General features: G+C 45.3%; 1 protein-coding gene across 1 annotated transcript in view; it reads left to right on the top strand.

Moving 5' to 3' along the window:
• TRIO (trio Rho guanine nucleotide exchange factor) overlaps nt 1-26411 on the top strand; it is a 275442-nt gene that overhangs the window by 118334 nt on the left and 130697 nt on the right. Inside the window, exons 13-20 of the mRNA XM_006874154.1 lie at nt 125-320; nt 2316-2482; nt 3550-3669; nt 5413-5604; nt 6234-6383; nt 8934-9048; nt 16053-16168; nt 19191-19313. Coding sequence (XP_006874216.1) covers nt 125-320; nt 2316-2482; nt 3550-3669; nt 5413-5604; nt 6234-6383; nt 8934-9048; nt 16053-16168; nt 19191-19313 — 1179 coding nt within the window. The remainder of the gene's footprint in view (nt 1-124; nt 321-2315; nt 2483-3549; nt 3670-5412; nt 5605-6233; nt 6384-8933; nt 9049-16052; nt 16169-19190; nt 19314-26411) is intronic.

Genomic DNA, 26411 nt, shown 5'->3' with positions numbered 1-26411 from the left:
TAGTCTGTGTCCCTGACCCACTCAGCCCCATTGGTCTCTCACTCACCGATCAGCCACTGAGACCCCCAGCAAGTAGTCTGTTTTCAGTGTTTGCTCTTAACCAGCCACTCCCCCCTACCCACAGATCATCTCAGACTTGGAGTCCTGGAACGATGAGCTTTCCCAGCAGATGAACGACTTCGACACAGAAGACCTCACAATAGCTGAGCAGCGGCTTCAGCACCACGCGGACAAGGCCCTGACCATGAACAACCTAACCTTCGATGTCATCCACCAGGGCCAGGACCTTCTGCAGTACGTCAACGAAGTGCAGGCCTCGGGTAAGAACCTCCTCCACGTCCTCACCAGCATCGCTCACATCCTCTCACTGGGCCATCCCCACACAGAGTGTACCCTGGGTCCTTGTCATATGATTCCACTTCACATGACAATCAGTGTATGTCCCTTAACATCCCCACATGTTGCTTCAAGTAACATGAACTTTGTGTGTACAAAGTGGTTTATTGTTTTATTTCTGTGAATGAAATGCAGATTTTAAGAAAATGTTTTCTCATTCTGTATTCAGTTTTTCTTGTCTTTATATTTTATAGCAGGTATCACTGTAGGCTCAGAGTGAAGCTTTTTCTACAGTATTAGCAACTTACTTAGCCAGCTTGCAGCATTACTCAAAATGCCCAAGTCAAATTAAGTGCTATTAAAAAGTAAACTTTTCAAGTCAGTTCGGTTCAGTTAATGGTTTAAATAAAATTAAGAAAGGTGTGCGACAGGGTTGTATTCTTTCACCATACTTATTTAAGGAGAAAAGATTGAAGTTGTCAAGGACTTCATTCTTCTCGGATCAACTATCAACACTCATGGGAAGCAGCAGTCAAGAGATCAGATGACGTATTTGCATTAGGCAAATCTGCTGCACAAGACCTTTTTAAAGTGTTGAAGAGCAAAGATGTCAGCTTAAGGAATAAAGTGCGCCTGACCCAAGCCATGGTATTTTCAATAATCTCATATGCATGTGAAAGCTGGACAGTGAAAAAGGAAGACCATAGAAGAATTGATGCCTTTGAGTTATGGTATTGGAGGAGAATACTGAAAGTGCCGTGGACTGCCAAAAGAACCAATAGATCTGTTTTGGAAGAAGTGCAGCCAGAGTGTTCCTTGGAGGCCAAGATGGCTACACTTCGTCTCTCATACTTTGGACATATTGTCAGGAGGGACCAGTCGCTGGAGAAGGATATCCTGTTTGGTAGGGTAGAGGATCAGAGAAAAAGAGGAATACCCCCAGCGAGATGGGTTGACAAAATGGTAGCATCAATGAGCTTAAGCATGGCAACAATTGCGAGGTTGGCCTAGGACCGGGCGGTGTTTCGTTCTGTAGTGCATACGGTCGCTATGAGTCGGTACCGACTCTGTGGCACCTAACAACAACAATAAAGAGTTAACTGCTTGTTCAGAGGATCACAAAAGCAAAGCAAAGTGCACTGTTTATAAAGGACACCACCACATTTTCAGTGGTGACCAAAAATTTGAAAAATGGTGATTTTTAATTTTTCTTATTAGCGTACATATCATAACTGAGTTCATCTATAAAGAGGAAATTCTCTTCACCGTTAGATGTGTAAGTGGTGTTCTCCCTCACTTAACAGTTTTCACAATAAAGGTTGATCTGCTGCTTATCTCTCATCAGGACCAATGAAGTGGTAAATTTTGCCATTTTAGCCCTTCTTTGTTTTAAGAAAGGAGTTAAGAATTAACTGAGGTTGTATATTTAGTGAAATATACAGAGGAAACGATCTGTGTGTTTGTATGCAGCTATACAGTCAGACTACAGAATAATGCCCTGGACCGCAAGGTCTTTTGGAACCTCAAGGTTGGCAGTTCAAACCCACGAGCTATTTCAGAAATCCTCTACAGCGTTGTTGAGTTGGAACTGACTCGATGGTATTTAACAACAACAATCTGCAGTAGGAAATGCACCTATATAGTAGGAAGGAGTCCTGATGTGGCGCTGTACGAAAAGCACTGGACTGTTAACCCCAAGGTCAGCAGTTCAAATTCACCAGGTGCTCCTTGGAAACCCTGTAGGGGGCGCTATGAGTTGTAGTCCGCCAACCCCAGCATGCAGTAGGAAACTGGAAGTTTGGACTGAAGATTCCTCCAGCTGTTGACCGGCTTATACAGTGTGTTTGGCCTTGGAATAGGCCAACCCGCTCTCTGAGACACACATGCTCACTCCGCTGCTGTCTGACATGGCCCCGCTGGGCAGAGTGTGTCAGCTTGGAGTGTAGGGTGAATGCAGGGTCTCTTTGCATTGTCTGCAGGCGTGGAGCTGTTATGTGACAGAGACGTAGATATGGCCACTCGGGTCCAGGACTTGCTGGAGTTTCTTCATGAGAAGCAGCAGGAGCTGGACTTGGCGGCAGAGCAGCATCGGAAGCACCTGGAGCAGTGTGTCCAACTGCGCCACCTGCAGGCTGAAGTGAAGCAGGTACATAGATACCTGCTGCATGGGCAGTCACCTGGTAACTCAGACAGGGACACTGGGGAGGGGAGGCCCTGAGCAGTGTACACACACGCAGTGCTGGTAGGGAAAGTGGACCACATGATTCGCTGACTCTGCATTTGCGAGTTCGTCAGCTCACTAAACTGTATCTGGAACCCACGTTACTAGTTGCGGTGTGTTTGTGGCTATGTACATGTGTGCCCATGCACAGAGTGGCAGAACATTTGGGTCTTCCAACACAGAAGACTGACTCAGTGTTCTCGAATTCAGCCTCCATGGGCACGTCATAGAACCCAATTACCAGACACAGTGAGAGGTGACTCTGTGTATGTGTGTGTGTGTGTGTGTGTGTGTATGAGAGATAGAGAGAGAGATTTCCCCAGTGGCCTGGACAGCAGTCTGTCTGCTCAGCAGCTCCACAGGTCATGCACTAAAAAGAGACCAGTAAACCTTCCATTCCGCCTGGTTGGTTATCTCTGGTCTGTTGCCCAACATGAGCCATATTCCAGCTGAGCACCCTGTATCACTGATCCTGGGCTGTGTGTGGTGTGGCAGGGATTTTTCTTAGACTGACCTGGAAAGTAACTCAGAACATTTGGAAGAATTGCTTTGGGCTGAGTGATGTTTCAGTAAGCATATGGCATTTTATCCCGCCCAGAGAGTAGGGCTGTGGGCTCCTCTGGCAGGTGCACACAAAGCTAACGTGTCTGATGGACGACACTTGATGCGCCTCTGGACTGGGAGCAGGCGTGGACCCCGTCACTTAAAGCAGGTGTCCTGTTACATCAGAATCTTCGTAGTGGCGGCTGGCGTCTCCTCTGTCCATCATTATGGGGGAATTTCTCTACTAATGGAGGCCATGCGTGCTTGCGTGACCAGCCTTGAAAAGACCAGTTAGTGTACTGCTCCTTCTGGCCCCAAGCGAAACAGCTCATTTAAAACTCAAGGAGGAAACAAATGCATGTATTAGGAATTGCATTTGCTTGTGAGTAAGACTGAAAATCAAGGCTTCACAATAGGAGGACACTGTGTTAGCCTGTGTGCCATTTCAGGTGCTGGGTTGGATCCGCAACGGAGAGTCCATGCTGAACGCTGGCCTCATCACGGCCAGCTCCCTGCAGGAGGCGGAACAGCTGCAGAGGGAGCACGAGCAGTTCCAGCATGCCATTGAGGTGAGACCCCCGCAGACCCACGAGGACATGGGGACCAGCCTCACAGCCTGGGCACTGCCAGCAGTATGCTCTCCTGAGGGCTGACGGCCACACACAGTGGACCCCTGGGTCAGAGGCAGCACTGTAGTCAGTCTCCTGCCTCCAGGAAGGAACGAAACGGCTCAGGCCCTGCCAGGCCCACTCTGCACATGGATTCAGTGTCATTAGGAGAGAGGTTCCCTAAGTCTGGTGGGTGGGCTCAAGGTAAAGTCAAGGGGTCAGAGAGCATTTACATACACACACTCTCTCTGTCTCTCTCTCTGTCTCTGTCTCTCTCTCTCCTCACTGTTCGAGGAAACCCCCTGTGACAGTTTTCCCTGAGGTGGGGACGCTGTGTACTTGGAAACAGTCTGAAATCTGATTCTAGCTGTGACATGGCCAGGAGAGGTCACTCTGTGTGGACGCAGACTGTTACTTTAGTGCTCCTTGGACACCCTGTGCAGGGTCACCATGGGTCGGAACGGACTCAGCGGCACTTAACAGCTACAGCATCCAGCAGGAAGGAGCCCTTGTGTGGCAGTGCCATGGACTACGAGCCCTTTCCTACCGGTTTGCAAGGTTATGCCGCTGGTTCAGCAGTCTGCGTCCTGAAGAACTTTGTCCCCCTCGGACTGTTTCACCGAAGAAGTCCATCAAGGGGCTCCATGCATTTATGATTTTTGATTCTGATGGATTGATTACATGATCACAGGGCTTAAGCTTTTGTTTTAGTTTTGCCTCTTAAAATCAGCAATTCCTGAGAAGTGTTTTAGTTGAATCCAATTTGAAGTTGAAAATGAAAATACAGTAAACCCACCGGCCCCCTGCCCACCTTCCCCCCTTGTTCATACGACTCAAGGATCATTAGCACTCATAAACTGGAAGCACCTCCGAACTTGCCCTAGAAAGCTGGTGGTTGTCATTGTCTCCTGTGGTTTCGCTAACTGAGCTCCCAGCTGATGCTCATTCTGCAAATTCTCAATGCACCATATCCTTCGGTAATGTAGCCCTTTCAAGACCCAGTTCCTTTTCTGCTTTGAATTTTTTGTTGTTGAAACTTGTGTGTTTTTGGGTTTTTTTCCGGTCATGGAAGGTATATTGAATGACATGTGAAACTTTTTTTTTTTTGGTATGGATTTTGATACAACTAGTGGGACATGGCAGGGTCTCTATGAGTTGGAACCGATTCCATGGCACATAACAACAAGAAGTAAGACAGTGTGGTGCTGTGTGTTGATGCGCCGGACTGCAAAGTCGGTTTGATCAAGCTCACCAGCTGCTCCTTGGAACCTATACAGGGTCGCTATGGGTCGGAACCGATTCAATGGCACTTCACAACAGCATACATGTCCTGAGGGGTCTCTGGTGTGGGTCTGGTGGGATGAGGCCTCTTTAGATTCATGCAGTTATACAGGCCCCCACCAGATGGCAGCACACCCTAACAGTGGGGTAGCGGCTTTCCGTAAACCCCTGAGGTGGGAAATGTAGGTGGGCACTCTGTGTCTCTCAGGTCACAAGCCGGATATATGTACACCCACTTGTTGTTAGACGTACAATCTTTGTTAGACATAGAAGCACCTCCAGTGAGTTTTAGACACGTTCTCGTGAATGTTAGCAGCCGTTTTTCTATAAGCTTAACAAGGACAGAGAACACCCCGGTTCTCCTCCGGGATACAGGGCAGAGGCCCTGGTGAAAGCGCCTTTTTGTCTCTTTCTCGCCATCAGAAAACTCACCAGAGTGCGCTGCAGGTGCAGCAGAAGGCCGAGGCCATGCTGCAGGCCAACCACTACGACATGGACATGATCCGCGATTGTGCCGAGAAGGTGGCCTCCCACTGGCAGCAGCTCATGCTCAAGATGGAAGACCGCCTGAAGCTGGTGAATGCCTCAGTGGCTTTCTACAAGACCTCAGAGCAGGTGAGAGACCTCTCATTCCCAGCTTCTTTCTCTCAGGACTTAATGAAGTTTACTCCCGGAGACTGCCTGAGTGGCCAAGCAGATGGCTGGCAGTTCAAGTCTCCCCAAATGTGCCTTAGAAGAAAGACCTGGCTGTCTAGTTCTGAAAACAAGACCATTGTAAACTCAGTGGAGCAGATGTCTGTTCTGGCACACGTGGGCTCGACATGAGTCAGTCCTCATGATGACAACTAGATTGCTTGTGGCTTTTTGATACTCTCCTTCTAAAAAAAAGAAAAGGAAAAGGTCAGAAATCGAGAAACTGCATCATCTCTCCTTAAATGTGTGTAGGGGTGGGGTGGCTTCAAAAAGTTGGTGGACAAATTGCATTCTCTTTTCATACCTTTTTACACAACCGTTTTGATGACTTCCTCATGTATGGCCAGAAGTGTGTCAGAGAGAAAAGAGATGCTACTCCTGTGTTCTTGTTCTGAAAGGCTGGCCTGCTTGGGCCTATGCATCTGTCCTCAAGTAAGGTGGGGGCTGTGGGCTTGGTCCTTTGGTTAGCAGTGGTCCCAGGGCTGGATGGCAAATGCTTCTAAAGCTACACATGTGTGACGCCAGGTGCCCACACCTGTCTTTGCGCACAGGTCTGCAGCGTCCTTGAGAGCCTCGAGCAGGAGTACAAGAGGGAAGAGGACTGGTGTGGAGGAGCCGACAAGCTGGGTCCCAATTCCGAGACAGACCATGTCACACCAATGATCAGCAAGCACTTGGAACAGAAGGAAGCATTCCTAAAGGTACTGCACTGGCTTTTCTGGTTCCAGGCCTCACTGGGCGCTGTTTGGAAAACCACTGGGTCAGGTGTTGAGGTTGGAGAGGGTGTCTTGATTTTCATTTATTTTCATTGAGAAGCAGCCCTGTGCACTGCAGACCCTCCTAAACACACACACACACACACACACACACACACACACACTCAGAGGAGCCTCCTCTGACCCCTAGCACCTCACACCCTACCTCACACGTCTGTGGTAACAGTACATCAGAGATAAGTTCATTGTGCAAGGAAAATCGTAAGATTCTTTACATGTGTGTGATCTCCACTATCTTCCTAGTTTTCAGAGGACAATCTGAGGAAGGGTTGGAGTTACTGGAAGCACAGTACCATCTGATCCTGAAGACAGGGAGCCACTGATAGTGAGGCTGGATCCCTGGCTTGGGCAGTTGACTTGGTATAACCAGGTGCCTGTAGCTGAAAAGAGTCTTCCTCTGGAACTGCTGCCCCTTTAGGAATAAAGATTCTCCAGAGTTGTGTCACAGGAGGGCGCATCTTTGGCTGCTGGATCAGTTACTAAAGGTTTCCTACACGAGAAATGTGATCGCATTCAACTAGGCTGATTTTAAACCAGGAAATTTTAAAAACTTATTTTATCATATTTATATACGAAAATATACCATTGTTCTTTGAAACAGATTTTAAGGACGAGGTTAAAATGTTTAGAAACACCAGACAGGAAAGCCCCCAAGGTGTATTTCCTCAGCCCTGTGAAGGTTCGGCTTGTTACAGTCCACACCCATCGGATCCGTGTGTTTTCTATCCTCCTTCTCCCTGCCTCTGCAGTCTCCTCCCTGACACCCACCTGCTACCTGTAGTGGTTCTGGTTTCTTTCCTGAGGGTCATCGGTCCTGACAGATAGTTAACTGTTTAGTCTGGCAGAAGAAACTGCAACTCTTGGAAAGTTTTCTCTCTTGTTTGAGCCTTCCACCCAAGTGAGTTTTTTTGTGTTTTTTTTTTATTGAAACAAGTCAGGGTGGGGAAACACTTTGGCTTCCAAAGAGTCACTAATTATGACTCCTGGTGTGGTGCTTTAGGGGTAGCGCTGGACTGCGAACCCAAGGTCAGTGGTTCAAGCTCACCAGCTGCTACTCAGAAACCCGATTCAGTGTCACTTTGAGTCGGAACTGACTCGACGGCATCTAACAGCAACAACATTTAAACAGGATCTCAGAACCTCCCGTCTCATCTTATGGCCGGAATTTGTTTATTAAATTCCAAACCCTATTGGGATCTCTTGAGCTGGAATCATTAAAATTTAGTATGAAACACAACGGGACAACACTTAGCTAAATGGATGGATCAGCATGGTGGCAGCAGCAGTGGACCCAGGCAGAACATTGTGAGAGTGATGTGGGACTGGGCGGTGTTGCATTGTTGTTCTTAGGTCGCTGTGAAACAGTATGGCTAAAGGAGAGTGCAGTGGCCCTAGACGATAAGCACTGGACTATGAACCGCAAGGTGGGTGGTTCCAGCTCACCAGCAGCTCTATGGGAGAAAGTTGAGGCTTTCTGTTCCCCAAAAACATAGAGCCTCAGAAACCCTATACAGAGCTGCTATGAGTCAGAACCGACACAACAGCACTTAACAACAAAATACGGATCAAGTTTGCAGGAGCTGTGGTGCTGCTCTGTAGGATATGCACTGAACTGCTAACTGTGAGGTCGGTAGTTCAAGCCCAACAGCCACTCCTCAGAAATCCTATATAGGGTTGCTATGAGTCGGAATAGACTCGATGGAACTTAAAACAAACAACACGGAATATAACAAGACAGAATAATCAAAAGTTTGTTCGGATTCCATGCTTAAACTAAAACATTACAGTAGATATTCTTAAGCCTTCTATTATGGAGATACAGACGTCTGTCCAAAACAAGCATGAGCCTAGCCCATGGTCCCCAAGGTGCTGTGCTCCACACACTCCACAGGTCAACACCAGGTTGGAAATAAACCGCCCCAAAGCTCAGTGGTTTAAACCCCACAGGTCGGCTGACTGCTCCCCAGGAGGCTTCAGTTCGTCTGTACCCTTGTATGTGGGCATGTTATTCGTGGCTGCTTTCATCTGAACCAGCAGGATTGAGGAGTTGCAACAAGCAGCCCCAAAGATCTATGACCAGCAAAGCCGCAGAACATCTCCTCAGCCGATAGAGAAATCTGGTCACAGTTTACTGAGTCCTCTGACTCTTGACTTCCCATGGGATGCAGTCACGGGTTGGCCGGGGCTTCATTCCTCAGGAGCCATGGGGCCGTTCACAGCACAGCAGCTAGCTTCCTCTCTGAGGTCAGAGAGAGAAAGCCAGTGTGTTGTAACTGAAACAGTGTGTAACCACACAAGTTGGCCAGATTCAAGCCTAAGGTAAATACGTACAAAAAGGACTTCAGAAAGTTTGTGGGAAGACTGCATTCTCTTTTCCTTTCGTCTTTCATAATGTCAGAGTCGATTGCAGCTGTCCTGCTGTCCTGGGAGCACGTGTTTGTCTAAGTCACATGAGTGCTCTCTGTTGTGTCCTAGGCTTGCACACTTGCCAGAAGGAACGCGGATGTCTTCCTGAAGTACCTGCACAGGAACAGTGTGAACATGCCAGGAATGGTGACACATATCAAAGCTCCTGAGCAGCAAGTGAAGAGTAAGTTCAACTGAGTGTCTGCAGAGCCACCCCGATTAATGCCTAATGCTGTTTAGGAACGTAATGTGCTGTGGTCTCATAAGGTGCTTTTCAGGCTGTACAGTAAGGCCCTGGGTTATGGACCTCTGACTTAAAGTCAGCTAGTGGTTATGAGTCAGGCTGCTAACCTCAAGGTCAGCAGTTCGAAACTACCCGCCATTCCTTGGAGAACAATGAGGCTTTCTGTTCCCGTAATGATTTACAAAGGAGCTCTGGTAGCGTAGTGGTTACAAATTGGGCTGCTAACCACAGGGTTAGCAGTTCAAAACTACCAGCTGTTCTGCAGGAGAAAGATGGGGCTTTCTTCTCCCGTAAATGTTTACAGTCTCAGAAACCCTGTACAGGGTCGCTATGAGTCAGAACTGACTCCACAGCACATAACCACCAAAGATTTACAGCCATGTAAAACCCTATGCAGGGTTGCTATGAGTCGTACCAACTCCACAGCACATCACCACTGTTCCTATTGTTAAGTCGAGTCGGTTCTGACCCATAGCGACCCTGTATAGGGTTTCCACGGAGTGACTAGTGAGCTTGAACCACCCACCTTGAAGTTCAAACAGCTTTGCAGCCTGGTGCATTAACCCACAGCGCCACACCATAAACACCACTACCTGTCCTTAAATGTCATGTAAATTTACCCTCACTTGTAAAGGATTGAATGGCCCAAGTTTTTCATCACAATCAAATTCTTCATCTTCATCACTGTCACTAGCTGCCCATGCATCTCTGAAATCACTGAAAAAGCTTTTGAGAACACACTGCTTTCTAGTCAATTGTGACTTAGGATGACCCTGTGTGTACGACAAGGCAGAACTGTCCCGTGCGGTTTCTAAAGTCGTAAAGCCTTAGACAAGCAGACTGCCATGGAGCAGCTGGTGGACTCAAACCACAGGCCTTTTGGTTAACAGCCAAGCCTTAGCCTCTGTATCACCAAGTCTCATATCTAGCCCTGAAATGAGGTTAAATAGGCACTGTATGTGTGTACCTGTTTAGACTTAACCTAGAGATCTGACTTAAAGACATCCTTGGAAACGGATCTCATGGGTAATCCGGGGACTTGCCTGTGTTTACAAGTGGCATCCACTTCATGTTTCGTGTAAAGAAAGTCTACTTTCTAATTATCTCAACGTAATAAGTAGGTTCATAATACATTTACTAGTTTGATAGTTTATTGAATAAAATATAAATGGAAAAAACAAATTTCATATAATTGTTGTTACTTTTATTAAATATTGTAAAAAAAAATAATTAAACCATAATTGTTTCTAGTTAAATTATTTTTAAGAGATCAGGTTGAGAAGTTACTTGTAAATATCCTTGCTGTCAGATGTTGGTTTTGTATACTAAGGCATGGTTTTAATCATTTTTTGTACTAATATGTTGGAAGAACTTACTTGGCATTTCTTCTGAAAGAACTGAAGAAAAAATGCAAATCCTTTGGGCAAGATACTGAACAAGTTAGGAAGCATGCAAAGAAGATGGAAGGAATATCAGAGTCACAGTGCTATAAAGAATTGATGGCTCGTCCACCATTTCAGGAGGGTGGTATATGATCAGGAATGGTTGGTACTGAAGGAAGAAATCCAGGCTGCACTGAAGGCGTTGACGAATCACAAGGCTCCAAGAATTGACAGAATACTCACTGAAATGTTCCAGCAAATGGATGTAGCATTAGAAACAGTCACTCGTCTATGCCACACAACTTAGAAGACAGTCACCTTGGCCAGCCAGCTGGAAAGGATTCGTATGTGTGTCCATTCCAAAGAAAGGTGATCTAACAGAATGTATAAATTATAGAGCAATATATGTAATACTACATGTAAATAAACTTTTGCTGAAGGTAATTTAAAAAGCCGTTTACAGCAAGATTATATTGACGAGGAACTGCCAGAAATTCAGGCCAGATTCAAAAGTTGACTTGGAACAAAGGATAGCATCGCTGACGGCAGGTGACTCTTGGCTAAAAGCAGAGAGTACCAGAAGGATGTTCATCAGTGGATTCTTTACTGTGCAAAGGCATTTGACTGTGTGGATCATAACAAGCTACGGGCAACATTGCAAAGAAGGAGAATTCTAGGCACTTAATTGTGTTCATACGAACCTGTACATAGACCAAGAGACAGTCATTCGAACAGAATAAGGAAAAGCTCTGTTGTCTAAAACAAAGCTTTCTTGGTTCCTTTCACTATACTTACTTCATGTGCCTGCTAAATAGAGAAACTGGACAGATGAAAAAGAATAGAGTATCAGGATTGGAGCAAGGCTCATTTTATATATATATATATATATGTGTGTGTGTGAGTGTGTGTGTGTGTGTGTGTGTGTGTGTGTGTGTATAAAACCTACAATATGCAGATTACACAACCTTGCTTGCTGTAAACAAAGAGGACTTAAAATACTTATGAATGTCAAAGCCCACAGCCTTCGGTATAGATTGCACCTCATGTATAGCAAACAGAAACCCTCACAACAGGACAATGTCATGATAAACAGAGAGAGAGAGATTGACATTATCAAGGCTTTCATTTTACTTGGACCCACAATTAATGCTCGTGTAAACAACAGTCAACAAATCAGATGGTATATTGGACTTGGTAAAGCTTTGTTGTAAAAGACCTCTTTCCAGTCTTAATGAGAAGAAAATGTCACCTTAAGAACTAAGGTAGACCTGACCCAGGTCATGGTGTTTCCCATTGCCTGGTGTGCATATGAAAGCTGGACAGTGAATAAGGGAGACTGGAGAAGAATTGATGAGTCTTAGTTATGGTGTTGAGGAAGAATATTTGTGGACTGCCAGAAAAATGAACAAATCTGTCTTGGATGAGGTATAGCCAGAATGCTCCTTAGAATTGTGGACGATTCTTCTCATGTACTTTGAACACATGGTCAGGAGCCATCCATTAATAATTGGAACAGGAGTGTACGAAGTAGGAATCTGGGAAAATTAGAAATTGTACAAAGTGAAATGGAATGCATAAACATCGATATCTTAGGCATTAGTGAGCTGAAATGGACTGGTATTGGCCGTTTTGAATCTTGACAACTACATGGTTTACTGTGCTGCCGGGAATGACAATTGAAGAGGAATGTTGTATTCATTGTCAAAAAGAACATTTCCAGATCAGTCATAACATCGGACAATGTCTTTGATACATTAAACACTAAAGACCGAAGACCAGAAGAGTTGGGGATGACATCAAGAACATCATACAGGAAGAAAGCAAAAAGTCATGATAAGATAATATCCATGCGCCTACAGGGATGACCAGTTAATACCATTATTCAGATATATACACCAACCACTAAAGCCAGTGATGATGAATTACAAGAATTATACCAACTTCTTCAATCTGAAATTGATCAAACATATCATCAAGATGTATTGATCATTATCGGTGATTGGAATACAAAGATTGGGAGCAAAGAGGAAGGATCAGTATTTGGAAAATATGGCCTTGGTGATAGAAATGATGCTGGTGATTATATGGTAGAATTCTGCAAAATCAATGATTTGTTCATTTCAGATACCTTCTTTAGACAGCATAAGAGATGACTATACACATGGACCTCGCCATATGGAATATGTAGATATCAAATTGTGTATATCTGTGGAAAGAGACGATGGAAAAGCTCCATATCATCAGTGAAAACAAAGCCAGGGGCAGACTGTGGAACAGACCATCAGTTACTCCTATGGAAATTCAAACTGAAGCTGAAGAAAATGAAAAGTCTACGAGAGCCAAAATATGACCTTGAGTATATCCCACCAGAATTTAGAGATCATCTGAAGAACAAATCTGATACAGTAAACACTAAAGACCAAAGACCAGAAGAGTTGTGGATGACATCAAAAACATCATACAGGTAGAAAGCAAAAAGTCATTAAGAAGACAAGAAAGAAGGAAAAAGTCAAAATGGATGTCAGAAGAGACACTGAAACTTGCTCTCCAGTGTAGAGATTCTAAAGCAAATGGAAGAAATGAGGTCCAAGAGCTGAACAGAATATTTCAAAGATCAGCTTGAGAAAATATAGCCAAATATTACAACAAAATATGCAAAGATCTGGAGTCAGAAAACCAAAAAGGAAGAACACACTCAGCATTTTTCAAGCTGGGGAACTGAAGAAAAAATTAAAACTCAACTTTAGTTATTGAAAGAGTCTCTGGGCAAATTATTGAATGATGCAGAAAGCATGAGAAGAAGATGGAAATAATACACAGTCACTGTACCAAAAGGAAATGGTTGATGTTCAGCCATTTCAAGCTGTAACATATGATCAAGAGCCAATGATACTTAAGGATGAAGTCCTACGTGCTTTGAAGGAATTGGCAAAGAACAAGATACCTGGAATTGATGGAGTAAAAATTGAAATCTTTCAAGAAAGTGAAGCAGCACAGGAGGTACTCACCAAGAGTACCTGCCAAGAAATTTGGAAGACAACTATCTGGCTGACTGATTGGAAGAGATCCATATTTGTGCGTATTCCAAAGAGAGGTGACCCAACGGAATGCGAAAATCATCGGACAATGTCTTTGATAACCCAAGCGAGTGAAGTTTTACTAAAAGTAATACAGAAACGGCTACAAGCATACAATGACAGAGAACTTCCAGAGGTTCAAGCTGGATTCAGAAGAGGCTATGGAACGAGGGATATCATTGCTGATGTCCAGTGGAACTTGGCTGAAAGCAGAGAATATCAGAAAGATGTTTACCTATGCTTTATTGACTACACAAAGGCTTTCGATTGTGTGGATCATGACAAGCTGTGGACAACATTGGGAAGTATGAGTATTCCTGAACACTTAATTGTGCTCATGAGGAATCTGTACCTGGATCAAAAGGCAGTTGTTCAAACAGAACATGGGAACAATTAATGGTTTAAAATTAAGAAAGGTGAGCGACAGGGTTGTATTCTTTCACCATACTTATTCAACCTGTATGCTGAGCAAATAATCCGAGAAGCTGGGTTCTATGAAGAAAAGTGTGACATCGTGATTGGAAGAAGACTCATTAACAACCTGCAATATGTAGATGATGCAACCTCGCTTGCTGAAAGTGAAGACTTAAGATATTTACTGATAAAGCTCAAAGAGCACAGCCTTCAGTATGGATTGCATCTCAATGTAAAGAAAATAAAAATCCTCACCACTGGACCAATAAACAACATTCTTATCATTGGAGAAGTTTGACGTTTTCAAGGACTTCATTCTTTTTGGATCAACTATCAACACTCATGGAAGCAGCAGTCAAGAAATCAAACGTTGTATTACATTAGGCAAATCTGATACCCAAGACCTTTTTAAAGTGTTGAAGAGCAAAGATGTCAGCTTGAGGACTAAGGTGCACCTGACCCAAGCCTTGGTATTTTCATTAACCGCATATGCATGCAAAAGTTGGTTAGTGAATAAGGAAGGTCGTAGAAAAATTGATGCTTTTGAGTTATGGTGTTGGAGGAGAATACTGAAAGTACCATGGGCTGCCAAAAGAAGCAATAGATCTGTGTTGGAAGAAGTGCAGCCAGAGTGCTCCTTGGAGGTCAGGATGGCCAAACTTCACTGGTCATTTTTCGGACAATTGACTCTGTGGCAAACAGCGACAATTAAGTAAATTAAGTCTGTTCATATGTGTAGCAAATAGTTTTCCCCATGATTTTCTTTGTGTAATGTTATTATAGTGATTAGTGCTAGTTGTAACATTTACAATTTTTTATGATCAGTTTTCCCGGTTTTGTTTTAGTTTTCATGTTTTTCTGCTTCCCTACTAATCTAATTCATGTCCGTTTCTATCCTAAGGGTTTGTGTTCTTTTTAAAGATCACACTAATTTCTTGTGCTTCACAAATTTGGTGTAATACTTTTTTTCTATACTATATTCCTTCCCCAGGGAAGTCTTAATATAAGTCTTGAGCAAAATATCCAATGATCTGTTTACCAACCATAGTCATCTTGTCCCAGAGAAGAGAAGAACTCGCCTGTGTCACTAATCCTGCTCACCTGCAGTGAGCAAACCTTACGTTCTCAATGATGTCATTTATAAGGTAACACATTTGGTCAATGTTCTTATGAAGAGCATTGTGCAAGAACAGAGTGTGATTATTTGTTGGGATTCTGTCTTGCCCACATGAACATCATTCTCCACGACCCTGAGACCAGAACTCGATGGTACCCAGGTACCACTACCAACTGCTCTGAGAGGGTTAGAAGGTCCCAGATAGAATTGGAGACAATGTGGGCGAAAACTAAAAATCACAAAAAAAGGCCAGGTTTACTTGGTCAGTGAGCTGTGTCCCACGATCACCATTTCAGTCTGAAACTGAACTCACTTCCGTGGCTGAATTTTCAGCCAAGCACTCAATAGGTGTAAAGGGAGAACCCACACTAGTGAGCTATGTACAGTGTAGGTTGGTACCTACAGAGTCCAGGCACATGTGACTAGGAGGAGGAATGGAAGTGAGAGCCCCAGGGAGACAGTGTCGTGAGTCCATCGAGAGGACCGCCATCGGTGAGACAAAGCCAAGTGTACGAGTTTCTGAATGTAAAACTGATGATCTGTTCTGTAAACCTTCACTCAACTCAAACTGAAAAACTTGAAAAAAATAATTTCACATTGAAAAAAAAAAAGATTCTGCCATTTGATGATGTTTGCATGTTGTTGGGTACTGCTCACTCAATTCATTGTGACCCCAGGTGACACAGTAGAACTGCCCTGTAGGGTCTCCTTGTCTGTGATCTTCACAGAAATAGGTCACCAAGATTTTCTCCCCCAGAGTCACCGGGTAGGTTCAAACTGCCAATCCTTTTAGTTGGCACTTCAGCGTTGTATCACCGCCGTTCCTTCAGCATTTGCACTGAAGCCTTTAAATGAAAATGAATGGGACGTTGCAAGATTTTACGTTGCTTTCTGTCTCCTTGTTTGTGTTCTCACTGTCAGCGCCAACCTGAACTTTTATCTTTGTTCCCTCAGATATCCTGAACGAACTCTTCCAGCGGGAGAACAGGGTCTTACACTACTGGACCATGAGGAAGAGGCGGCTGGACCAGTGTCAGCAGTACGTGGTCTTTGAGAGAAGTGCCAAGCAGGTCAGCCACTGGGCCCGGCCCCTCCGCGCCCCACCCCCCACCCTGCAGCTCCCGTCGGTTCCTTCTGACCCTTCACCCAGCCCCACAGCTACCCTCCTAGTTATGAAAAGAAACCCCACAGCCTCACACAAGTGTTTCATCACAGTGAGCATGTCCTACCGCTTTGATCTTGTATTTCAGGCATCGCGCTAGAGATTATCATTGTGGTGATGATTTAAAAGTTACTGTAGACTTTGGTTCTGTGCCTGGGTCGGTATTCAGTGGGCGACTTCTGATGTTGCTACATTTATGTTGTCAGGCGGTTAGTTTTGTTCTTCAGATACGGTGAACTGAAAAATGCAGCAGGATCTTAAATAATTCAGCACAGTCAAAATGTGTTCATAAGTTTGGCTAAGGGGCTTCATTTGAAGTAAATCCAGTGGGTCCTCCCTCCAGGCATGTTGGGGTAAAGGACTCCTGCCTGTATTCTCAGTCATTGGTTGAGGCATTTGGGCTAAAACACTATGGTCTTGAGCCTTGTTAGCATGTCTTTGACCTTAATGGTAGATTGTTGTCGTTAGTGCGATTGAGTCAGTTCCGACTCATAGGAACCCTGTATCAGGTTTCCAAGGAGCAGCTGGTGGGTTTGAACTGCCGACCTTGTAGTCCAGTGCTGATCCCACAGCACCATACCAGGAGTCCTAATTATAGGATGACAATACACAAACTGTTCACCCCACACTCGGTAGGTTGGGAGGTACTGGAGCACCTGTGGAGTGGTGGACCCGGGTTGGATGTGTCGTTCGTCTCGTCCTATAATTGAGCTCAGCCCCCTGGGGACCCTCTGTCCTGTCTCAGTGGTGACCCCCATCTTAATGATGAGCCTCGGTACTGGACTGCCTCTGGAATCAGCCTGGCAACTTCATTTGTGTCTGACACACATCTGAGAAAACCCTTCTGACCCAAGAAAAATGAAACTATATTTTGCTTAGGTTCCCACCTGGGGACCATTTTTGGGTCCACTTGGTAGCTGTCCTTGTTTTGGTGGGTGACTTGTTTGGTGCTCAGAACAGTTCAGTCACTGGAGCAGCCAGGGCCCTTGACTGACGCGTTGTGGAGTAGCCACATTCCCGACGGTTAAGCAGTGACTGCTGAGGTCTTTTCTGTTTCTATTACCTGTCCTCCATGTTTCATCTAAAGACTGTTCAGCCAGTTTTTGGAATGATGGGGCCCTGATTTTGTTTCTGGTCAGACTGTCTGATGTTCTCTTCTCACACATCTCTCTTTGTTATCTCTGCTAAAATACAAGGAGTCGTTCAAATACAGAGGAGCAAAATCGTAAATCATTCTCTTGGCCAAGAAAGACAATGGCTTTTCCTCAAGTCAGTCCGTCTGCCAAAAATAAAACCGTTAAGTTGGTGTTGTTGCTGAGGTTGACCTGCAGGCTCCCTGGCAGCGGGCTTCCTTCAGGAATCACAGCACCACAGTAAATGTTGGGTATTCGGGACTGGACAATCCTTGAAGACCTGCTGGTTTTACTGTGCAGAGTGGTGCTCTGAGATGTGGACACTTGACATTGTAAGTCCCCGGGCCCCTCCCGGAACTGTGTCCTCGCCCTGCAGACCGCCTGTGGCCTCCTCTGCAGCTTCCTTCTGCCTCATTGGCTGCTGCTCCTCAGGGCCTGCCTGCCTCTGCTTTCTTATTGGGCTTGCTCCTAGGGCTGTGTTCAAGGTTTGTTCTTGTTTCTCTCTCCTCCCGGTTTTATCTCCCATAGACCCCTCCCAGCCCAGACCTCCATTTCTGCTCTCCAGATTTCTGAGCCCCCTCCAGAGGCAAAGCTGGATTTGTGGTCCCTCCAGCAGTATGCCTTCTCGTTCTGGGAGGATGAGGGTGGCCTCCCTGGTGCCAAGTGTTACCTTCGCTGGGCCCCTGAGGCGCCGACCTCCCCCACTTCTTCCCAGAGCCCCACACCTGCCGCAGCCTGGGCCTCTCATGGCAGCCAGCTTCCTGGCTGACGCTGCCTCTTCCACCCGCTCTCCACTCCAAATTTGTCCACACAGCAGCCTTGGAAGCACTACCTCCCCACCTAACCTCCCCGCCCCTCTCCTGCCTTCACCTCTCCTCCCCTGTCCTCACCTGCTCTTACCTATGTTCCCCTCTCTTCCCCCACCTCAACTTACCCTCCCCTCCCCTCATCTTACCTGCTGCCTCCGTCCTGACAACCTGGCCCCAGCACCTTCCTGTGCTGTGATGGACCAGGCTGCCTCAGTCCAGGGTCATTGTCTCACTGGCCTTCCTGTGCCGCTTCCTCCTTGGCCTCTGCCATCTCTGTTCCATGGACCCATCTGCGGACCTTGACGGTGTTGTGGGTACCATTACAGACCGCAGCAGTAAAGCGAGTCACGTGACTTTTGTTTGTTTCCCAGTGCGTATAAAAGTAATAGTTCTATCAAAGCCTCTTAAGTGTGCAGCTGCTTTGATGAAAACCTTTAAAAATATGGTGAGAACAAGACAGGGAGTGAGCACATGCTGTAGAAAGTGGTGCTGATAGGCCAGCTTCACACGGGCTGCCGCGGACCTCCATCGGGTTAGACGCAGTCTTTGCAGGGCACAGTCTAAGCGAGGTGGGCTGTGGAATTGGGGTGTGGCTCAGCGCTGGCCTCCACAGCCTATGTGTTGAGGGACCAAGCGCTGTTTTAAGGTGAAACTTTCTGACACGGTTTTTAAGGTTCAGCAACGTGAGTGTTTCAGCACATCTCTTCCCCCTTCCGTACTCCGTCTTCTTTCCTAAGATCTTCCTGGGTGCTTCCACTGACCTCTGTTGTCTTTCGGTTCATAGAAACCCTCCAGCCGTCTGCTGTGGCACATGATAGGGTTCTAGGATGTCAATTCCTTGGTTATTTTGGAATGACGCTCCAAGTCTTCGGCGCCTGGCTCTCTCTGAGGGAGGGTCCTGGGCCTTTTCTTGGGATGTCGCACTCAGAGGAGACACTGAGAGATTGGGGCGTCTCTCATGAACCCTTGTCGTACCTTCTCCCTCCAGGCGTTAGAGTGGATCCACGACAATGGGGAGTTCTACCTTTCCACGCACACCTCCACGGGTTCGAGTTTACAGCACACCCAAGAGCTGCTGAAAGAGCACGAGGACTTTCAGATAACTGCGAAGGTAAATGGAAGCCACTTGCACGCTAATGCTGGACTAGTCAGTCCCCAGCTGCCATCCAGGCGGCCCGTGTGGGTCAGGGGAGAACCGGGCGCCATAGACTTTTCTGTGGCTGATTTTCCAGTAGTCAGGAGTGGGCCTTTTGCTGAGGTGCCTATGGGTGGACCTCAATCTTTAACCTCTCACCGCTGACGTGCTGACCACCCAAGGATCCTGTTTTCTGCTTAGTGGCCTGGTCCAGGTCATCCTAAAATACAGTGTTGCTGTTAAGTGTTGTTGAGTCGATTCCGACTCACAGCAACCCTGTATAGGCTTTCTGAGGAGCAGCTGTGGAGTTTGAACCACCAATCTTACGATTCAAACCGACCTTTTAGTCCAGTGCGTATCCTTCAGTGCCACACTTTATTTACTGTGATGTAAATAAAGTATTTCTCCAAAAACTATCCTTTAGAAAATGCCATTTGAAAGGAGAAAAGTAGAATGAGCTCAGTGCATTGTTACAGACTAAGTTATCCGGTGTGGTGCTGTGGGTTAATGCGCTGCACTGCAAAGTCGGTTTGATCCACAAGGTCGGTGGTTCAAGCTTCCCAGCTGCTTCTCAGAAACCCTGTACAGGGTTGTTGTGAGTCAGAACCTACTCAATGGCATACCACCACCATATATGTATATGTGTGTGTGTGTCCTGGTGTGGTACTGTTGGTTAATGCACTGGGCTGCAAAGATAGTTTGATCCACAGGTTCGGCAGTTCAAGCCCACCAGCTGCTCCTCAGAAATCCTATACAGGGTTGCTGTGGGTTGGAACCGACTTGACAGCACTTCACAACAACAGGTTATCAGGAGGGGCCAAGTCCCTGGAGAAGGGCAGGGTGCTTGGGTCAATGAAAAAGAAGATGACCCCCAGCAGGATGGATGGGTCAGTGGCAGCAACAATGGTTCAAGTGTAGCTGCAATTGTGAGGTTGGCCCAAGACCAGGCAGGGTTTCGTTCTGTGGTCATAGGGTCGTCATGATTTGGTACCGGCTCGACGGCCCCTAACAGCAACCTGAGTCAGAACATTTGTACGTGTTGTCACTGTCTTTCTGATGTGTCCTTTCAGTTGTCCTCTTCTCCTCCCCTTCCTGTATCTGTGTGTGGCTTCCTCTGCTCCTCTGGAATTAGCTCTACTTTCTCTCCTCCTTTGTCCTTTTTATTCATGTTTTCTTCTTCTTTCCCAGGCTGTGTGCTATATAGTTGATGTGGATGGAATATGAGAGCTGCTGACTGTTGGCTGGCTTTGATACGTTCAGCTGATGCTCTCTCTGTCTCTCTGTCTGTCCATCTCTGTGTCTATAGTGTGAGGTTCTGCTGCCCCTCAGGTCTGCCATGAAATTGTGTGTGAGAGAGCTGGAAGACTGTCTCTGTGCTCTCTGTTAGAGGTGGCGCAGAGGCCTACAAAACTGGAGGTGAAAATGCCTACCCCCACCACCCCCAGAAAAACAATGTCGAATAAAACAAGTCTCTGTGCTGTATGCTAATGTATGTGAGTAACTGGAAGTCTTTAAGAAAATAGACAACTGAACGAATGAACAACATCCATATAAATCGAGAAATGACTGAAGTTGTCAAAGACTTCATTTTGCTTGGATCTACCATCAATGTTCAAGGAAGCAGCAGACAAAAAATCAAATGACCTATTGCATTAGGCAAATCTGATGCAACAGACCTTTTCAAAGTGTTGAATAGCAAAGATGTCAGTTTAAGGACTATGGTACGCCTGGTCCAAGCCATGCTATTTTCAGTGACCTCATAGGTATCTGAAAGTTGGACAGTGAATGAAGAAGACTACAGAAGAATTGATGTGTTTGAGTTTTTGTGTTGGATAAGAATATTAAAAGAACCATAGGCTGTCAAAAGAACAAACAGATCAGTGTTGGAAGAAGTACAGCAAGAGTGCTCTTTGGAAACCAGGATGGTCATACTTTGTCTCTCATACTTCAGAGATATTATCAGGAGGGACCAGTCCTTGGAGAAGCATATCAAGTTTGGTAAGGTGGAGGACGGTCAGAGAAAAAGTGGAAAACTTCCAATGAGATGGATTGGCCATAGTGACCACAACAATGGCTCAGGTGTAGCAATGATTGTGAGGTCAGCACAGGATCAGGCAATGTTTTGTTCTGTTGTGTATAACAGAACCAACTAGGTGGCACCTAAGAACAACAATTCTACCAGTTTTTGAACTTTAGCCAGTTTTTTCATTCATTGAGATTAACAGTTTTCTCCAACAGATTGACATTGGCTTATATTTGAGATCTTCCAGATCTTCAATCAAATGCATAGTTCATCTAAAACCGATATTTTATGTGGGACAAATTGTTCATAAACATGTTGTTATGCATTTATGATTGGGGAAGATATGCTCTTGAGTTTTATTAAAATTTACTATTAGCTTAGAAAAAAAAAAAGAAAATAGACAGCTCTTCTAAGTAGACATCCTGCATTGACATGGATTTTTACCTGCAAATGAAACATGTACCTGCAGGAGGGTCGCTTTCCCTTACCGAACAGTTTTGATGAGACCCTTAAGCTGTAGTATGTGTGGTTGGTTGGTTGGTTGGTTGGTTGGTTTTCCTCCAAAATTTTTGCAAATATCAACAGACCACACAAAGTTCATGGAAAGTTGCCATTATCTTTTAATCTCAATTTCCCACCAACTTTTTGTAACTCTGTGATAAATTCTTTGTCATATTTGCAGACATGCCTGTGTTTTTGATGATAGATTTAACTTGTTAGAAACAGCTGAAAATAAATTCCAGTTTGAGGGGAACTGGAATGTATCAGCTGGGTCATGTTTGGGTTAAAACAAGAATTCCTGTGAATGAGCACAGCTGACTCTCCTGTGGCCCTCGGCTTGAGTCACTTAGAGTGACATCAGCTACTTTGTGTTGTGTTTTCTGTAGCGATGTGCGTCCTCACCCCCCCACTCCCTGTGACTTTCTCTCCACTCCGCCCCCCGGGAACATGTGGTCTCCGCCTGGGAGGGAGGGGGTGTACAGGTGGAATCATCACTGTGGGGCATGGGGAGACCTCTCCCCACATGGGGGCGTTGGGCACGGGCGACTCCTTTGCAGAAGGCTCGGTGCACTCTGAGAGGACGGCCTCATGTCTGTAGAGGAGAGAGCTGGCCTGTCCCCACTCTGCAGTCCCTCCAGGCAGGTAAGGGTCCTGTCATCTCCTTCTTGAGCTGTGGCGAGCATGTGGCTGTCCACGTGCTCATGTTTATTCATGTCTGGGTGTTATTAGGGTGTGTTATGTGATTTATATTGTGTCTTTGATACCCCTTGATTATAAAAGTATTATGACTGGACCTAGCGTATATGTTTTTGCTCAGTGCCGAGGAGTCATTTCCAACTCATAGCAAGCCTGTATAGGATTTCCTAGGAGCGGCTTGTGGGTGTGAACTACTGACCTTGTGATTAGCAGTCCAGTGCTTATCATACAGCACCACACCAGTGTATATATTGCTGTTGTTAAGTGCCATCGAGTGGATTCCAACTCACAGCAACCCTGTAAATCTTTGTGGGAGCATAAAGTCTCATCTTCCTCGCATGGAGCAGCTGGTGGGCTTGAACCTCTGACTTGTGGTTCACAGTCCAGTGCTTATCTTGTGGAGCCCCCACGCTCACAGATGTATGTATAGAAATTTTACATGGGAACTTCCTTTGCTGTGTAAGGAGCCTTTGTAGCCCAGTCATTAAAACCCAACTGCAAATGACCTCAAGGCCAGTTTGAACAGCAGGGTTGGCGGTTCAAACTCACCATTCGCTCCTCGGAACCCCTATACAGGGTCGCTATGATTCAGAACCAGCTGGACGGCACTTAACCAAAACCAGAAGGTCTGGAATAGAACCCAGCAGTCACTCCACAAGAGAACGATGTGGCAGTCAGCTACCGTAAATCCTTACAGCCTTGGGACCCTTATGGGGTCACAATGAGTCAGAATTGACTTGAAGGTAGAGGGATTGGTTTTGGTGGTTGTATAAGCTTTTGCCCAAAACCATAAAATAGTATTGAAAATAGAGATCAAAAGGCAATGCCTAGTACAGCACTTGCAGGTTGCCTCCACTCTGTGGGCCCACCTGCAGGGGGCGCTCTGCCGTAGACACTGAAGTGGATGTCGCCCTCTGGAGTGCTGATCAGATAAATGTGTCCTTACTCCCGATCTGCCCTCGTTGTTGGAGGGTCAGATCTATAAAGCTGTCCTTCCTGCACTGTCCTGACTGACTGAATTCGCTACATGAGAAGGAGCTCATAGGCTTTGAGACGAGCACCCTCACATGATTTTCCTGTGAATTTTTGCTTTTCCTTTGGTGTGAGGCTGTCTCTGTTAACCAGCGTGCACTTGATGTGTTTTAGGAGTTGTCACAAGATTTCCATGCTGAATTGAGGCTGCTCCTCTTGCTTGCTTTCTGACACCATGCCTTAGAAATGGATTGTTGGCTGTGGTGACTTAGGCAATCCTTGGCTCTGGCAGGACAGCGCTCTGATCCTCTTGTAGAGTGATGAGTATTATGACATTTTTAGTGCAACTAGAAAGGAAGAAATAGAAGTGGTTTTGGTGGTTGTATGAACTTTCACCAGAAACCGTTGTTGGTGTTGTTAGCTGCCATTGAGTTGGTTCTGACTCATAGCTACCTGTGCATAACAGAATGAAACACTGCTCAGCCTTACACCATCAACACAAATTATCACGTTTAAGCCTATTGCTGCTGCCACTGTGCCAATCCATCTCCTTTAGGGGATCTTTCTCTTTAGTGCTGACCTTCCAGTTTACCAAGCATGGTGGCCTTCTCCAGGGACTGGTCCCTCTTGATAACGTATACGAAGTATGAGAGATAAAGTCTTGCCATCCTGGCTTCTAAAGAGCATTCTTGCTATACTTCTTTCAACATTCCTGGCCTAGTAAACTAAATGATTGTCAGATTCAAAATGGCCAATCCCAGTTCATTTCAGCTCACTAAATGCATAGAATATTGATCTTTATGCATTCCATATCATTTTTGACAACTTCTAATTTTCCTACCTATATTCCGTATTCAGATTATTAATGGATATTTACAGTTGTTAGTCCTCATTTTGAGTTGTGCTCCATCAGCAAATGAAGGTCCCAAAACCTTTATTCGCATCATCACGGTCAACTCTACTTTGAGGAGACAGCTCTTCCGCAGTCTTATTTTGAGTGCCTTCCCACCTGGGGGTCTCATCTTCTGGCACTATATCTGACAATATTCTGGGTGTTCTTCATTATGTTTCAATATTCAGCATTCTGGTGCTGACAGTGTTCCACTGCTATTCATAAGGTTTTCAGTGACTAAATATTTGGAAGTAGTTCGTCACTCTTTCTTCCTAGTCTGTCTTAGTCTGGAAGCTCATCTGAAACCTGTCTACCATGGGTCACCCTGCTGGTGTTTAAAATGCCAGTGGCATAGCTTCCAGAATCACAGCACATATGAGTCACCACAGTATGACAAACTGACAGACCCGTGGTAGGGAGCAGTACTAGGACTCACTGTCCCCTTGTTTCATATTCTGCACTTAGTTCTAACTCACTGTTAGTATCCTTACCATAAAAGGACACAAATAAAAAGAATGGATGGATATGTACCAAAATTGACCCAAGTCTTTCATTTAGACAATTTTTCCCAGACTTTTCTTCTAAGACATCTGTAGACAGATTCAAACCATAATGTAAATCACTAAAAGAAAAAAAACAGCACAGTGCCTCATGTGGCACTCAGAGGTGACGTGAAAGGACAGCTAACCTGCTACTCTGCAGACACGCCTCCAGGGGGCATTACATTTATTAAGCACGCAAAGGCATTCAACTGTGTGGATCCTAACAAACACTGTGAAAACTGAGTATTCTAGAGCACTTTAATTGTGCTCTTGAGGAACCTGTACATAGACCAAGAGGAAGTATTAGAATAGAACAAGAGTATGTTAAATGGTATAAGATCATGAAAATTGTGCACCATGGCTGTATCCTGTCGCCATAGTTATTCATTCTGTGTGCTGAGCAAATAATCTGAGAAGCTGAAATCTATGAAGAACGTGCATCAGGGCTGGAGGAAGACTCATTATTAACAACCTGTGATATTCAGATAATACAACTTTGCTTTCTTAAAGTGAAGAGTATTTAAAATACTTACTGATGAAGATCAAAGACCACAGCCTTTAGTGTGGGTTGCACCTCAATGTAAAGAAAATAAAAATCCTCACCACTGGATCAATAAATAACATTACAATAAATGGCGTAAAGATTGAAGTTGTCAAAGATTTCTTTTTGCTTGCATCTGTTACCAACACTCATGGAAGCAGCAGTCTAGAAATCGAATGATATATTACATTAGGCAAATCTGCTGCACAAGAATTCTTTAAAAGTGTTCAAGAGCACAGATGTCAGTTTGAAGACTAAGGTGCACCTGACCCAAGTGTTGGTATTTTCAATCACCTCATATGCATTCCTAGTGCTTTTGGAGTCCTGGTGAGGTACTGTGGGTTAATGCACTGGATTGCAAAGTTGGTTTGAATGCAGGTTGGCAGTTCAAGCCCACCAGCTGCCCCTTGGAAATCCTATACTGAGCCGCTTATTGGTTGGAACCGACTGGATGGCACTTAACAACAACTGCAACAACATATGCATGTGAATGTCGGACAGGGAATAAGGAAGACTGTAGAAGTATTAATGCATTTGAATTATGGTATTGGAGAAGAATATTAAAAGCATTATGGACTGCCAAAAGAACAAATAAATCTGTCTTGGAAGAATGTGCCTTAGAAGCCTGGATGACCAGACGTCATTCTCTCCTGCTTCAGACACATTATCAGGAGGAACCAATCCCTGGAGAAGAACATTAAGCTTGGTAAATTAGAGGGTCAGCAAAAACGAGCCAAACCCCCAACGAGATAGATTAATACAGAGGCTGCAACAGTGAGCTCAAACCTAATGATTGTGAAGTCGGCGCAGGACTGGACAGTGCTTCGTTCTGTTGTGCATGTTGTCGCTGTGAGTTGGAACCAACTCAGCAACATCTAACAGCAACACCAAGAAAGCAAACATACTG

This window comes from Chrysochloris asiatica, unplaced genomic scaffold (assembly GCF_000296735.1).
Source record: "Chrysochloris asiatica unplaced genomic scaffold, ChrAsi1.0 scaffold00264, whole genome shotgun sequence".
Lineage (NCBI taxonomy): Eukaryota > Metazoa > Chordata > Mammalia > Afrosoricida > Chrysochloridae > Chrysochloris > Chrysochloris asiatica.
The sequence above is the reverse complement of the archived record's forward strand: the minus strand, read 5'-3'. Positions and strand labels throughout refer to the sequence as shown.